The sequence below is a fragment of the Pollachius pollachius genome (genome assembly GCF_949987615.1).
Source record: "Pollachius pollachius genome assembly, chromosome: 2".
NCBI lineage: Eukaryota > Metazoa > Chordata > Actinopteri > Gadiformes > Gadidae > Pollachius > Pollachius pollachius.
The window spans coordinates 33,678,450-33,696,145 of record NC_136935.1 but is presented as its reverse complement, the minus strand read 5'-3'; the positions used below and the strand labels follow the sequence as shown (position 1 = coordinate 33,696,145).

Genomic DNA, 17,696 nt, shown 5'->3' with positions numbered 1-17,696 from the left:
TGGGCCCATGTAGGGCCTGTCCTCCCTAGATCCCCAGTTATATCCCGTGTGAAGTCCAGTGAAATCCAGTGAAACGCACACGAAAAAAGCACAGTGAGACGAACCGTCCCTTTATTCCTTTGCATCGCATAATATCTCCCTCACAAATATATCCAAAAAGGGGTGGCTGGGCTGGGGGGAGAGGAGGAAAGCAAGGGGAGGGGGTGTGGGTCGTGTATCCATAATAATCACAGTTAAACACATACTCACAAAGCAGGGCTCTCAAACCTCACACTCCCTAGAAGCGGGCTGCTGGCATGTACAGGAGCCGTACTCGTTGATGATGACCAGGGCCCCCTCGATGTGGTTGGGTTTATAGTCAACGTAGTACTCCGGTGTGGAGATGGCAGCCATTTGCTGCATGCTCTGCTTCTGCTTCTGCTTGCGCCGCTGGCTGGTGAAGCACTGCCGCAGCTGCCTGATCCCGGCCGGGAAGCACTTCCAGGCCACGTAGAGCATGAGCACCACGATGAGGAAGGAGAAGATGAGCGCCATGGTGCCCGTCACCACCTTATGGATCTGCATGGTGCTCTCCAGGTCGTCCATGCCGCCGCCGGCGGGCTCCGTGAAGGAGCCCGTCGCCGACTCCCCGTCCTTGCCCTCGTAGGGGCCGAGGGTGAAGGGCCCCGCCAGGACGCCGCCGCCCCGGGCCCGATCCCGCGTGGAGGCGTAGGGCCCCGCCGTGGTGACCTCCGAGGGGGGGTCCTCGCAGAGCTGGAAAGCGTAGACGGCGTCCAGCACGTCCTCCCCCTGGGCGATGTCCGGGCTGGAGCACATGAGGGTGCTGTCCCGCTGGCCCCGGAAGGCGCTCAGCCAGGAGGCCAGGGCGCACACGTTGCGGTTGCACTCCCAGTCGTTCCCCGCCAAGGTGATACTATCCAGGGAGGCCCAGGAGTCCAGTATGCGCGGCTCCACGGCGCTCAGCCGGTTGGAGTCCAGCATGAGCACCTTCAGGTGGGGGGTGCTCTCGAACACGTGGGGCTCAATGTACTCGATCTCGTTGCCCGACAAATCAATCTTTTCCAGGTACTGCCAGGTCCAGTCCATGGTGCTCACCATGATGGCGGCGCGGTTGTTGTGCATATACAAAGTACGCAGGGCGATCAGGCGGGGGAAGTGGGCCAGGTTGACTTTCACCAGCTCGTTGTGCTCCAGATGCAGCTCTGTGAGCTTGAACAGCCCGGCGAAGGAGTTCCGCGCCAGGCTCTGTAGCTGGTTGTATCCCAGGTCCAGGAACTGCATGCTCCTGCAGTCCTGGAAGATCCGCACAGGCACAAATCTCAGAGCGTTGTAGCGCAGATGCAAATTAGTCAGCTTCCTCAGGCCGTGGAACAGGTCGGGCTCCAGGGCTTGCAGCCGGTTGTACGATAGATCCAGGATGCGGAGGTTGGGCAGGGGCCTGAAGGTGGCGTTGGGCAGGCTCTCGATGCGGTTGCTGCTCAGGTCCAGCTCCTTGACCCGCCGCAGCTTATCGAAGGCGCCCTCGTCCACCAGCTCGATGTTGTTGTGGTCCAGGTAGAGCCAGGTGAGCTGCGCAAGGCCGGCCAGGTGGCCCTCGCGCAGCTCCGTCAGGTTGTTCTCCCGCATGGACAGGCCCATGGCGCTGCTCAGGTTGCGGGGGATGCCGGTGAGGTTGAGCCCCTCGCAGTACAGCAGCTTGCTGTCGCAGCGGCACAGCCTCGGACAGCCCCCCTCCGCCTGGGCTGTCGTCCGCAAGAGCAGGCCCAGTGAAACCAGTATCAGCCCCGTGGGTTTCCTCAGTGGCCACTTTAAATACAGACCAATTAGGAGGAAATCCATCAGCGTAAATATCCAAGTATGTTGCCGAGAAAATGTCCATCGAATCGCTCTGGATAGGATGTTGTCACGTCTCACATCATAATGAGCAGGACGGCTCTCACAGAAACCAGCGGCGTTGCCTCTAATCCTTCCCCGTCCCCGGTTCCCTATGTTGTTGTAGAAAAAGGAGGTAGGTATGATTTCTTTCTCTCTCTCTCTCTCTCTCTCTCGCTCTCTCTCTCTCTCTCTCTCTCTCTCTCTCTCTCTCTCTCTCTCTCTCTCTCTCGTTCTCTCTGTTGCGCTTGTCTATCGACTCGGGGTAGCGTCCCTTTTGGAAAACAACAAACCGAGCGGAGTCCCTCTTGTCATGTCAGATATCAAACGGCAAGGAGGTGGGGGGGAGAGGGGCGGGCGCGCGACGGTGGTGGTGGTGGTGGTGGGGGGGCCGAGAATATGTCTTCATTGAAGTGATCTGTCATGAAAAAAGAGTCCTACTCACCCCTAACCAGAGGCGGACCACCTCCATTCAGCTGCTGCCTTTGTGCCCTGCCACTAATTATGTGCGGGTCTAGAAAAGACCCCAGTGTGGTCCCAATGCCCCCCGCCCCCCCCCCCCCCCCCCTTCGTCGTCCTCCTCCTCCCCTGCGCCCCTTTCAGCGGACACTGGGTCCTGGCAGGCGTACAATGTCTCAGTTCTCCTCAAGTGAAAGAGCCAGGGAGAGGAGAGAGCACAGAGAAGGAGAGAGCAGGGAGCAGGGGAGAGCGGCGAGAAGGGGAGCCAGGAGGGAATCAAGGGGGTCGCGGAGGAGGTTGTTTTCAGCGAGGCGCGAAGAAGTGCAGGTTGTCCCCCCCACCGCGTCCGCATGCGTGAGCGCTGTGTCCACCGCGGCGGCCGGCGCTCCTCTGCAGTCCTCCGCTGCGGCGACCAGAAGGCAGGAGGCACCGCCGCGGAGATAGTGGGCGAGAGGCAGCGAGAGACAGAGAGAGAGATATGGAGAGAGAGGGGGAGAAAATACCAAGAAGGGAGAGAAAAAAAGAATGCCAACAGATCGGTATTGCCCTCGCCTCCTACTCAACCTCCTCTCGATTTCTTCTCCTCGTCGCACTAAAGTTTCAATGGATCTGCCAACCGGAATGGACGTGCGTCACCGTGATAAATCACTGACTTTTGCGGTTAGAATCCACTCAGGTGTGCGGCCGTCACTCTCTCCACAACACGCTCCTCTGTTGTGAGAGGGAGACGGGGAGCGAGCGCCGTGCGTGTGTGTATGTCTTCAGCGGCGGTAGTCCTCATTCAGGGTCTCTCTCTGGCGCGCGCATGGTAAGAAAGATCCCCGGCTGCATGTCGGAGCTGCGGTCTCTGGCTCCCTCTGCACTGCCCTGTTTTTCCTCCGTCTCCAGCCGGCTGTAAGGGGCTGTCGAGGGGGTTGGCTGCGGGGCCGTCGGGGGTGGGGCTGTGGATGTCGGGGCGGAGAGCGTCAGCGGGTTCGATTCCCAGTAGCAGACTAGTGATCTGCTAGAGCATGCACAGGCACCTTCTGCTCACTGAGTGTCGTAAGCCACTCACGATTCAGACCGCTCTCGCGCTCTCTCTCTCGCGCACGCTCTCTCTCTCGCCCTCTTTCTCTCTCTCTCTCTCTCTCTGCCTTACTCTCTCTCGCTCGCTCCCCTCCCTTGTCCTTTTCTCTCCCGCCTTACTGCTCTCTCTCTCTAACTCTCTCTCTCTCTATCTCTCTCTCTCTTGCTCTCTCTCTCTCTCTCTCTCTCTCTCTCTCTCTCTCCCTCCCTCTTGCTCATCCCTCCTCTTTTCTTTTGCCGTGTTTTTCTCAGTGTCAGTGAGACATTTGCATATCCAAAAGGGGGTGGGCTAAAACTAGGGCTTTAATGAAATCACAATTCAGACCTCTCTCTCTCTCTCTCTCTCTCTCTCTCTCTCTCTCTCTCTCTCTCTGTATCTCTGTGTGTGTCTCTCTCTTTCTCTTCCTTAGTCTCTCCGTGTCTCTCTCTTTCTCAGTCTCACTATCTTTTACTGCCTCTCTCCGCCTCTTTCTCTCTCTGTGCCTCCTTATCCCAATTCAACCACATTATTTGTACACAGGATATAGATACGTGGATAGATAGCGAGGGAGAGAGGGAGCAGTTAGATAGATAGATAGATAGATAGATAGATAGATAGATAGATAGATAGATAGATAGATAGATAGATAGATAGAGGTTTTGTTTACATTTTTATATATTGCGATTTTCTTTTCTCCTCTTTAGTATGCGTCTTATTTTCATATACTACACGTACACCATATACAGTATATTATGAAGAGATATAAATGACCCATATTTCATGAACACGTTTTTGTCAGTGAAAGAGACGGTTCAGGAAGTTAGGGCTACATTATACCGTTCTGCGTTTAATCATCCAGCCCTGTAGCCTGGCGCTGCATATCACGGTCAATTAGTCCGTTGATGTTGGTTTGGAATACAGATCTAATCATGTCGCCCCCTGGCAATATCCAGTAACTGGGATATTCCGCCCTGTTATCCCCCTGTCATGACACAAGCCCCTTGTCATCCCCCTGCCCATTCATTTCCAAGGACAATGGGCTGTGACAACACCTTCCATGGTTTAAACACGGAGCACCCAGCAGACATGCGTTCAGCTGTGCTCACCCTCCTTCTCCCTGCTCCCTGTTTCTCCTCCTCCCTGGACTCCAATCTTAAATCTTTCATTCATCCATCCCTCAAACATCAAGCCTCGTGTCCACTGTGGTGTTGAAGCAGCATTAATAATGGACGCATTTGACAACCTGCTGGCCCGTGGCCATGTCACTTTCTTTTTTGTATTGCGGCAATTAGATTAATGTTGCATCACTTTGGACAGACAACATGTTGTATGGTTCGGTTTAAACTTTACGATCTCGAGGTCATGCTGAGAGGAGTACAATGCATTCAGCATGCGATGGCAAATGAAATATACAAGATGAAATGTTGTTTGATTTATATATAGTTGATTTGATCTCAAAGTCTATTGTACTCCTTTTCAATGCAATCATTATTCTTATTTATATTCTAGATTGTGTTGCCCAGTCCAACTCATATTTTATTCATTTATATTATATTTTATATATGATCTGTATAAGATAGTTGAATAATAAATATATTTTTATATATATATAGGTATACTGTATATATATTTTGTGTGGGCTTTATGGAATGTCGTAACCTACTTGACAAGTAGGGGTATGAATGACTGTATATCCCGGTTATATCGACATCTAAAATGTCCATCTTCTCGGTCAGTTTTACAAACAGAAAGACATGTCTAGCCATAAAAAGGCAATATCCTTCAAAATGATGTTCTCATGTTGCCGTTGCTATTTTTCCTGAGTCATAAAACAGGAGTGCTTCCTCAGCCAATAGCATGATGCAGTGTAATGGCTTGACATGGCTGACAGGAGGTGAGAACATCCACCATGTCTGTTTTAACTGCCGCAATAGCTGTGGCTCTCCTGTTGTAGATACAGTGTGCACATGGAGGCACATGTGTGCACAAACATATACATACAGACACTCACACACACACACAAACACACGCACGCACACACACACACACACACACACATACACACACACACACACAGGTGCAGGCACAGACACATACTCACTTGTGTACACTCACACACACACACACACACACACACACACGCACAGGCAGAGTTACACACAAACACGCGTACACATACACACCAAGGCAAAGATATCTGCACACACACAAATAAACAGGCAGACAGGTGTACACACAAGCACGCCTACACTTACACACAAAGGCAAAGATATGTTCACACATATAGACACTTACACAGACGTATGCACACACACAACCACACAAACACACATAAATATTGTTATCTTACGAATTTGTGACAGGTAATTTACAGGTATTCTTTGGAAAATATGAAATTCCCATTTATTCTTCATCAAAGGCTAACATTTGAACCGATGTGTTAGATAAAGCACACATTAAATCACCAATGCATTACCAGGAAAACAGCTAAGGCATCCTCTGCGTTTTTTCTTGGCAGTACAAATCGTACCCTCTGTGGATTACAGGACAATACAATACAAAGTCACCGTCTCTGAAATAGCAGCCTGTCCATCTCATAAAACCATATCACGGTCCTGGACGGCCCGCCCAGGAGGTCTTCCTCTCCAGTGCGCCATGTGATCATGGATCCAGAGAGCATGCACTTTTCTCTCCCTGCGTCACCACCCCGCCCGCCCCTGTCTGGGTGTAGTATACGGAGGCGGGTGGGGGCATCCAAACCTGATTGCGATGTGTTTAGCCGTCATTATTGCAGATGATTATTCATTGGCTTTTTGGTTGTTGTTTTTTTTTGACACAGCGGAATAGTTGTGTTTATTTTCTTGCTGTGTTTGGCAGCTTGACAAAATATTGAAATTGCCTTGACTTTTTAAAGCACACCCAAATTACCACACGTACCGACCTGAGCTTGTGTATCATTCTGCTCTGCTATGTTATAGGCCTTCCAGTCCTCTGGTCAGGCCACAAGACTCTGGAAGATCGATCTCAGAGTTTCCCCAATACTGACCCGCTCCTTTTGCTTTTTGCTTGTGAACTTTATTTATCTGGTTTAAACATAGCGGGTGGGCGTATTAACCCACGAAAGCATGGCTGGAACATCGCTTTGTGCTCAGTGTGCCAGAAATCAATGTTCCTGGAGGATCATCAGCTTTCTGCAGCCGGGGTGCCCACTCCCAGCAGGGCCCAGGGGTCTAGTGGGACACAGCGCTAGTGAAGAGGTTCCCATCAGGCCTGCATAGTGCCACTGTATCCCCCCCACTGGGCCTTTGAGGCCTGACACCAGCTTGCTCACACAGTGAATAGTTGCATGTGTTGATGTATATATATATATATATATGTGTGTGTATATGGATGTGTATGTATTAGGGATGCACTGATATCGATACCAGACTCAGGCCCGATACTGTGCTCATGTACTCGTACTCATTAAACTTATTCGATACAACCACCATCTGAGAGAAAGTTGAGCTTTTCGGGAACTTATTGTATAGCGCTACAATGAAGTGGATGGCGGAGCTGAGCAGCGATTTATTTAATACCCTCATCCAAAGTTTGGGCTTCCCAGACATATACAGAATAACACTATGGTGTCTGGATGGTGAAGGTCCGATGGTGAAGGACACCTGTGGTATATCGCTACGGTGTGTGGCGCATTTCACATGGAACATCGCTCATTATAACGCTCATACAATGACAGTACTAAAAAAGTATAAGATGCCTTTTGTCTTTACCATGGCGATAACACGCCCCCCTCTCTCCTAGAGAGGGGAGTGTTTTCAAAGAGTAATGGTATTTTTAAGTACTCATATCGGTACTCATATCAGTACCAAAATGTAATTACTTGTACTTGGTCTGAGAAAAACTGTAAACAGTGCATCCCTAGTATGTATATATATATATATATATATATATATATATATATATATATATGTAGCTCCCAAGTAGTTCACACGAGGCCAGAGGTCTTTGTTAGAAAACGGGGTTTTATTTCCAGGTCGAACCAACCCGTGAGAACTGGGTTTAGAGAGAAAAATAAATGAAAATAAATACAAATTCACAATATGCAAATGTCCGTTTTTACAGCAGCACAACAGGTGTTACATTACACCAAAAAACACTTCACACACACCTCACATACAGCCCGCAGCTCAATATTAACTTGCACATTTACAAACTTAACTTACATAAACATATTCACAACTTTACATAGTATGCAAATCACTATCACGCACAACCATGCAATTGAAAGCAACACAATAAAATCGTTCACATTCTTCTTAGATATAAATAAATGATAAACATACCTCGTCCACTGCTTACTACTTGAGGGAATCTTATCTTATTGCTTGTCCTTTATAGTTTTTTCTTCTTCTTCTTATGTGCTTTTACTTTTAACTTTAATTTATAGCTTATTGATTGTGCTGCTTCTTTCGCGCTGTTTGGCTAGGTACGTCGCTTAAAGGTGTGGTGTAGAGGTGGTTCGGTCGCGAACTGATTCGTTCGAATGAACGAATCGTTAGAACGAACGATCCGAACTGGTTCTTCTCTCTCGTTCGCGTCGTTCGCGTCGGTCGTCTCGTTCGCGTCGGTCGTCTCGTTCGCGTCGTTCGTGACTCAGAATTGACTCCTCCCAGACCCACGACTCGCAGACAGTTCGTTCAGGAAGACGAGGGACCGAGGCGACTCACGGCACACACTGTTGCTTGCACTGCACCAGGAGCAGGTTATAGTTATAACTAGGCTTTACTTAGTTAGCTTCAACGATACATGAAGTAAACATACTTGGAACGTCCATGTAGGCCTACGCAGCAGCACTATGCGCAGGTGATGCCGCATGATATGCCGCAAGGCATATCATTATTAACTAACGCATTATCTCTGAGGTGAAGTAAAGCCTCAGGTGGTCCGTTACATTTTCTTGTCAAGTAGCCTGGTGTTTACATTTTAGGGTTAGGGTTTCACATTGTTCCTTTATCTCGGGTATTTTTTTAATATATAAAATTAACGATATTTACTCAACTTTCAGGATAAAGTGATTCGATTCGCCATTCGATTCACCGAAAACTTGACTGAACCAGTTCAGTCGAGTTTCCGGTAGCAATGAGTCTGACTGACTCAGCTGAGAATTCACCGCTACCGGACTCAATGCGATTCACCGCTACCGGAAACTGAAACTGGACTGAACCGGAAACTGGGCTGAACGAACGAACGACAATTCGCGAACGACTCATCTTGGCGAACTGACTGACGCGAACTGGTTCACGTAAACGAATCATTGAATCCACCTCTAGTGTGGTGTAGGAAACATATGACGGCGGCAATTAGTTCCGCCCCAGTGCCATTATAACCAGTAGGAACCAAAAACGGGAGGTTAACCAACTAAACAAACTGCCAATGTGCGGCAGTTACAATATATATACATTTATACATATATGCATTAATCCTCTCTGCTGTCCCCCATAATACATACCTGTACATAACAGAGACGATCTACAGTGTGGAATAGACTAGATCGCAGTACTTTGTCAAACAGTCCATTGTGTGACATTATGTCCAGTGAATAAGATGGTACACATTGACACACAGTAAGCCACGTTTGGTGGTTGAAGTGGTGATGGCGTGGCTACACAGGGAGCCACCGTGGTATAGACCAGCCATTACCATGAGAGATATCTGAACAGGGAAGTTTGGGCTCTTTGAATGTTTGCCTTTAATGTCCCCGGCTTCCCAGCACAGAGGGATGCTAATCAGGACAGAAGCTTTCAGCCCATCACTTTTAACAGCCTTTAAGAGGCCTGGCTCTTAGCAGAGGATAGCACAGCCTCGTCTGCTTGGTGGTCCTTGTACCCGCACACTTGATAGCACACACAAGATTTAACCTGCCAAACAGGTACACACAAACACACACACACACAAACACACGCACATGTGCATGACACACACACACATACACACACACACACACACACACACACACACACACACACACACACACACGCGCGCGCAAGCACATACCCACGCATGCCCACACACACACACACACACACACACACACACACACACACAGTCGACCATATGCCCACACACAATGGCATATGCACACAAGTAATGGCTATAGCAAGGCTGTTGTGTATCAAATCCAAAAAGTGGATTTGATAAGATCGCCAACAACATCGTTTAGGGAGGAGTAGCAGAGCAAATAACAGGTGAAACACAAATATTAGCCTTTCCTTTTTGTTTCAGTGTGCCGCAGAAGATGGCTGTTCTCCACTGACAGACCATGAAATGGTCAGCAGATGGTTTCCAATTCAGAAAATTGGAACAGCAGGCATGCCTAATAATCTTCCTGGTACTGCCTGCCAGTAACCATGGTGGTATAAGTAGGAGTAGTAGTAGTAGTAGTAGTTGTATTAGTAGTAGTAGCAGTAGTAATAGTAGTAGTAGTAGCACAGGGTTGTATCTGTTACTCCCGGCTTCTGGGGCCCCTTCTAGTGGGCCCCTCCTGGTCGGCCAAGTGTTGATTGCCGGCTGGTTTTCAGAAGAGACCGGTACTCTGTGTATAACACAGCACCCTTCAAATACAAAGGCCCTTTCACGGAGGAATCACTTTTTAGAAGCATTCCAATGACCGTAAGACAAGACAGAAGGACAAGAGGAGGTGATCATGTATTCGAGGAATGTCAAATGAAAGCCCATTGCAAGATGTGTGTGATCCAGAATACTGTTTGTTTTTCTGAGTTATGGACAGAGGAATATCCTGGAGGCTTCCTCAGTGACGACAGTCTGGGGGAAGCCAGCAGCATGCATGTTGCCCTACGTGCCCGGTCTTTGTTCCACCTCCGTAGCCCACTGAGAAATAAACAGGTAGTGGCTCAGTCAGGGCTGCCATTCCACTTGGCCAGACTTGTAAAAAACAACGATCCCAAGCCAACAGTGTGACACACACACACACACACACACACACACACACACACACACACACACACACACAAACACACACACACACACACACACACACACACACACACACACAGAGCCAAAACACACACACACACACACACACACACACAAGCTAAAACACACACATTCACAGACGTCGAGGAACCCTGTTTCCACCATTTGGAGGCCCAGGAGGGGATGATGGGAGGGGAGTGTGTTGATGAAGAGGCTGTATACCAACACGTGGACAGCAGCCTTGTAGCTCTCCACGGGGGAGTGGGGCAGCCAGTGGCGAGAGGAGGGGAGTGGAGGTGTACTGTGGACACTGCAGATAGGCTCCCTGCAGTCACCTGCAGAGCAAACACACACACAAACACACACACACACACACACACACACACACACACACACACACACACACACACATACATAGACATACATACACATACACACACGCACACACATACATGCATATGCAAATACAACCACACACACACACACACACACACACACACACACAGACAACCAGATTGACACACAAACAGATACACACACACTCACATATATACGCACATTCACATCATCACCCCCACACACACACACACACGCATGCATGCTCGCACACAAATCTCATATGCACATACACACACAAACACAAAAAACAAACAGATGGACATGACACGCACACGCGCTTTTGGAAGAGTCCCTTGCATCATTTGGTGCCAGCATCTGCTGTGGTGAACGTGTTGTGGTGAACGTGAACCCTCCGCGCACTCTGGCCCTACCTCTCGCTCGGTGCCCATACCAAATGAAGGCCGCGCACAGATCCGCATGCCGGGGAGAGTTGACGTCAGCTATCTGCCCCAAACAAGTTTGCTCTCTTCTTCTAAGAGGGCGGAAACTGGGCTTCTATGATCCCCACGCTGGCCAGCACACGGCACAAAGGGTTTGGTTTCTGACCATCGGGCAGCGCTGTCTCGCGGGCAGAGGGACAGCGAGAGGGGCCGAAGCAGAGCATTTGATTGCATGTTGAGCATTCACCCAGGCATTCAGGAGTGTTTCATTTGTTCACATGTCTTCAGGTTTGTATGGGTTTATATGTATTTGATGTATCTCTCTCTTTATCGCTCTCTCGCTCCCTCTCTTGCTCTCTCTCTCACACTCTCTCTCTCAATCTGTCCCTCAATCTCTCCCTAAAGCAATGTCATAGCCCTCTGTTTTCTGTGTTGCTGACTAATATTCACACCTTTCTTTTGTCATTAACTCACCATTTGTTTTGCCCCTGAGCACAAACCCAATGGGTTGAATTTGATATCTCATCCTTCATGTTCTCCGTTGTATAATCATGAACCCAAGGAGAGAGTGTAGGGCTCCAAAACACAGGCAAAATCGGACTTTCTTACAGGAGAGCGTTTACCCCAGAGCCTTGCAGTAGGACAGCAATGAGCTGCCTGTGTCTATTTGAATAGATCAGCGGTCCAGTTGAGGCTTGACCCGGGGAAAATGTCCCCGTCTCCATGCCTCCAAGGGGTTTGCAGGCGGCCATTCTCTTGCTTCCACCGCCTCTGTTTTAAAGGTCTGTCACGACAGCGGTGGCTTTCAACAACAGCAGGACACACGCAGGAAAACAATGCAATCTCAAAGGCTGTCGGAGCATGTGACAGCACCAACTCGGCTGTCGCCATGGGCAACTGTTTTTAAAGCATGTTTTGTGTTGAGTGTGTACTTGAATAAGCACCTTTTAATGCTGAAATGGAAAAATCAATACGGCATATACACCGCATCGGTCTCCCTCCCCCTGCTCCCCCCCGTACCCCGTTGGGGCGTTGTGTGTGCGCTTGTTTCCCCAAGATGACCACTGTCACTCAGATAATAATGATCCCGGGCTGCTCTCGCTCCATCTAAAGTGTTCCAATCGGTTTTCACTAAGACCCCTGGAACCACATCTCAGTTAATAAAATCAAAATAAATCTGAGAATGGGATGTTAGGAAGGTCTGTAATGTCTGCCGAGGGACCCTGAAGTGGAGGGGGTTTGCTCCCGACTCCGCTGCTAATGTGTCGACGTACAAATTGATTTGGACAAACACTCCGCCCTGCTCATTGTGCTCAGATCGGCAGGTCTGCTATGTAGTTCGTGTTTGCGGTCTCGCCACTGATATATGAGCTTCTCGAGAAAGCTAAAGCTAACATGCAGACGTCCTGTCCCCGTCCGCCCTCGCCCGGGCAAAGACCTTTTTGTCCAATCTCTCCTGAGAGGGCGTACCATACCAGAAATAAAGCATCTCCTACTCTGTCCTGTTTTAGTAGCCTTGCTCAGAAGCAAGCTACCAAAAGATTGAGGCACTCATTCAGACGTTTAAATGGAGTATGCACCTCCTTGAGGCCATTCCCCTTTCATCAGCTCAGTTGGATGAACCAGACCATACACAGTGGCCTTGTTTTCACCGGCGGCTTGAATCACTCTTCAAACGCCAATTGAAAACGGTTGTAGGATCGGATAAGATAAGATTCTGAGGCTGAATCGGCCGGAATGGTTGCACAAGAGAATTAGACAACTGTGGTCGCCATCCAATACAAAGCAAGGGGGCGTGATATACGAAAGTATCTGAAACATTCACTTGCTTTTCCCACTTTTCTTACGAGTCAGCGACCTTGCAACTCCAGCACTGAAACCCTTAGGGGCCGCTAGGCCTACATCTAAACGGGCTGAGATGATGGTGTGAACGTCGTGCCTTTTGTGTAAACAGATTGTAATCTAGATACAATTGAAACTGAAAACCAGGTGTAGAGTCTAGATGTATTTCATGCAAGCAGGGCCAATGTGTTTTAAATTATGCATTTTCCCCATTATCTATCGCTACTTTGTCGAACAAAGGGAAATGTGAATGTACACATAGAGAGTGCTTCATGTTTCAAGGACAAAGTCAGCTGCTTAATGCGATTCTCTTAGTGGTCGACATCCTCCACAGCTAAGATAAAAAACAAACCGAGAGAAAAAGTTCAAACTGTGCTGCAGATCAGAGGATCCCCGCTAACTACCTTTCTCGTGGGACCCCAGGAGCACACAAAAACAATGAGCTGGTAATAATGGCCCTCGCATAAAAACTATTCATCTTACGTAAACATTTTGAGAATGGCATTGTATCCCCCACCCCCGTCAGATTATTTCCTCCCAATATCGACTCACTTTCTGGATCCTGAACCTGTTGACGCTTTTAGCCTTTCCCAAATGATTTCTTGCAAAGCCTGCGGAAACGAAACACACTCGCTTAAAGATATATATATATATATATATATACAGTGGGGCAAAAAAGTATTTAGTCAGCCACCAATTGTGCAAGTTCTCCCACTTAAACAGATGAGAGAGGCCTGTAATTTTCATCATAGGTATACCTCAGCTATGAGAGACAAAATGAAAAAAAAAAATCTAGAAAATCACATTGTCTGATTTTTAAAGAAATTATTTGCAAATTATGGTGGAAAATAAGTATTTGGTCAATAACAAAAGGTCATCTCAATACTTTGTTACATGCCCTTTGTTGGCAATGACAAAGGTCAAACGCTTTCTGTAAGTCTTTACAAGGTTTTCACACACTGCTGCTGGTATTTTGGCCCATTCCTCCATGCAGATCTCCTCTAGAGCAGTGATGTTTTTGGGCCTTCGCCGGGCAACACGGACTTTCAACTCCCTCCAAAGATTTTCTATGGGGTTGAGATCTGGAGACTGGCTAGGCCACTCCAGGACCTTGAAATGCTTCTTACGAAGCCACTCCTTCGTTGCCCGGGCGGTGTGTTTGGGGTCATTGTCATGCTGAAAGACCCAGCCACGTTTCACCTTCAGTGCCCTTGTTGATGGAAGGAGGTTTTCACTCAAAATCTCACGATACATGGCCCCATTCATTCTTTCCGTCACACGGATTAGACGTCCTGGTCCCTTGGCAGAAAAACAGCCCCAAAGCATGATGTTTCCACCCCCATGCTTCACTGTAGGTATGGTGTTCTTTGGATGCAACTCAGCATTCTTTCTCCTCCAAACACGACGAGTTGAGTTTTTACCAAAAAGTTCTATTTTGGTTTTATCTGACCATATGACATTCTCCCAATCCTGTTCTGGATCATCCAAATGCTCTCTAGCAAACTTCAAACGGGCCCGGACATGCACTGGCTTTAGCAGGGGGACACGTCTGGCACTGCAGGATTTGAGTCCCTGGCGGCGTAGTGTGTTAGTGATGGTAGCCTTTGTAACTTTGGTCCCAGCTCTCTGGAGGTCATTCACTAGGTCCCCCCGTGTGGTTCTGGGATTTTTGTTCACCGTTCTTGTGATCATTTTGACCCCACAGGGTGAGATCTTGCGTGGAGCCCCAGATCGAGAGAGATTATCAGTGGTCTTGTATGTATTCCATTTCCTAATAATTGCTCCCACAGTTGATTTCTTCACACCAAGCTGCTTACCTATTGCAGATTCAGACTTCCCAGCCTGGTGCAGGTCTACAATTGTGTTTCTGGTGTCCTTTGACAGCTCTTTGGTCTTGGCCATAGTGGAGTTTGGAGTGTGACTGTTTGAGGTTGTGGACAGGTGTCTTTTATACTGATAAGGAGTTCAAACAGGTGCCATTAATACAGGTAACAAGTGGAGGACAGAGGAGCCTCTTAAAGAAGAAGTTACAGGTCTGTGACAGCCAGAAATCTTGCTGGTTTGTAGGTGACAAAATACTTATTTTCCACCATAATTTGCAAATAAATTCTTAAAAAATCAGAAAATGTGATTTTCTGGATTTTTTTTTTCATTTTGTCTCTCATAGCTGAGGTTTACCTATGATGAAAATTACAGGCCTCTCTCGTCTTTTTAAGTGGGAGAACTTGCACAATTGGTGGCTGACTAAATACTTTTTTGCCCCACTGTATATATATATACATATATATATATATATATATATATTTATATATTCCTCGTCAGCATGTCCATCCTCCCTCACCCTGCCTAACAGCTGGGTTGTTCCCCTGATCCACCTTCATTGCGTGTTAGCTCGCGGCGCGACCAGATATCCTCTGGTATTACACATGCTCATTCCTCACTACTAATAGCGGAGTCCTGATAGCGCTGGGCTCTGGCGGCGTGGCCTGACGGACAAAGCCCACATGAAAAGAAGATAGTGCAGGGAAGTAATCTTCTCGCCCGGCTCATGCCGGCGCCGAGCCCACTTTGAAGTCACCACGGCGGGGATCATTACAGCGGGGGAACACACTGGCTCCTGGTGGCATCTTGCAGCTGTAGCGCTCTGTTATGTTTGTGTAAATAGTTGATGGTCTCTCCAGTGGACCTGGGCTGCAGGTCTGTAATGTGTTTCCACAGTGTCCTTGATCCTTTGTGTTTATTTCAGCATCAAAGTGATTCCTTTCATTAACCCATTCAGACCGGATCACGCATCTGTGCGTGTTTACCTTTAAGACCGGATTGCGCATCAATGCGTGTTTACCATTAAAGGGCCGGATTCCTTAAGAGAATAACACCCCTGTACTTAGGGTCACAGTGACTGGGGTTGTATTAAAGTTTAAACTATGATCATCAGGGATCTTAGTTTACAACACAATCGCTGAGTAGGTGTGTTTACCTCATAATTACCCTCCACTTGCTATGATGAGACTGGCAAGTGTTCGATAATTTAACTGACCTGCCTTGACGGATCTGTCTGACATACAGTGAAGCTGGTGAAAGAGTAGAGGGTTAGGGTAAGGGTTGGAGTAAACGTGCGTTAGAAAAAGTTATTTTTAGGTATTGGGTTTGAAATGGTGAAATGAAGGTGTAAGGTTGGTGATGGCATTACTTAGGTAATAGGTTAAAGATTTACAACATTAGGGAAAAATAGTGATCTTTAGGTATGGGGTTAGAGATGTTGAAATTGGTAAGAAATGTTTGTGTTTAGGTATAAGGTCACAGATGTTTATCTATACTTTTGTGGTTAGTATTGCTTATGTGTTTAGTTAATGGGTAAGAGACGTTTACATCTAAACATTTGGTTCTTTAGGCTTGTGTTATATTTTTTGCTTAACACATTTGGTTAACGGAAATCCTTTTGTTTTGGTAGATGAGGTTAAAGAGGATGTAGTTGAAATGACTCTCATTGTAGCAATGCTACTCATTGTAGCATTGATATAATTTGATATTTGATTATGGATGGTAATGCTTTAGCTTCAGGTAAAGATGATTTGGGGATGAGGGATTGCTGTGGTCAAGATCATGTTGAGGATCAAAGCAATGCTTCAGAGACTTTCTTCAGGGCCACGGCTTTAAACAGCTAAGATGTAGTACATAAAAATACAGTGTTAGAGGATGGGCTAGGAGAAGGATGGGGTATAGTCTTGTGGGTAGCTATACCCCTTGACAAGGGCGTAGGAACCGGGGGGGACGGAGGGGACGTGTCCCCTCCAATATCGGAGACAGGCGCATTTGTCCCACCTAAAAATTATACCAGATCTGTCAGGTTTCCGATATGTGTCCCCCCGAATGTTAAACTCATTCCTACGCCCCTGCCCCTGGATACAGGCTTATAACAACCTTCATGTTTTGTTATACTATGTTAGTTAGATGTGTCCTCATGCGATCCGCTGAAGCATTTTAAATAAACCCGCTACAATGCCACTTCAACGCCTGCTCAACCTTAAATAACTAGGGCAATTTAAGGTTACTACTACGGTACCCTACGACAGATGTATAGATATAATGGACCCTGGATTGAGTGGAGTGGAGTGGATGGAATAAAGGTGCTTAGAGTACAAGTCCAGGCAGGTTTGTCCCTACAACTTTAGTTTGACCAATAGTGTGTCTTGTTTGATCTTTTTTAACACAAATAACACATACATTTTCCTTTGCCTTTGATCAATCTGGCTGGAGCCATGAAGATATGCTTTGTACACACAAAGTATGGGCTGCATTTTGCGAAGGATATCCTCTCCAAAAATTCAGCCCCATGTCAATGCTGTTAGACGGGCTATTGATTAGCAAAACAGCTGGCAGTGTATCAAACTAAGGTTATTATGGTTACACACAAACACAAGTATTTGTGTGTATGTGTGTGTGTGTGTGTATGTGGTGCATGTGTGAGGTAGGTTCCGTTTGCCCCTCGCATTGGTTCCTCACATACTAGGTTGTGTATTTGAGCAGAGCACCAAGGGACGGAAAGAAAATAAAATGCTTCAGACATCCAGGACTCATGGGCCTTTTGGCCAAACAGAATGCTATCTGTGTCCACTGGGCTTTTTTTCTTCTGCCTCCATCTCCTTCTCTCACAGGTATCGCAGCAGTGACTTATTCACCCTCTCACTAACCTATTCTTAGCCATC

General features: G+C 47.5%; 2 protein-coding genes across 4 annotated transcripts in view; one reads left to right on the top strand and one right to left on the bottom strand.

Annotated features, from left to right (window-relative positions):
- Positions 1 to 17,696, top strand: part of ctnna2 (catenin (cadherin-associated protein), alpha 2) — a gene marked incomplete at both ends in the record, with an annotated part of 254,093 nt that overhangs the window by 154,283 nt on the left and 82,114 nt on the right. The window lies entirely within an intron of this gene.
- lrrtm1 (leucine rich repeat transmembrane neuronal 1) lies at positions 262 to 1,849 on the bottom strand (the record flags this gene model as incomplete). Its single annotated transcript, XM_079758735.1, has 1 exon — positions 262 to 1,849. The coding sequence occupies exon 1, from the start codon at positions 1,837 to 1,839 to the stop codon at positions 262 to 264; it is 1,578 nt and encodes a 525-aa protein (XP_079614861.1). The 5' UTR covers positions 1,840 to 1,849.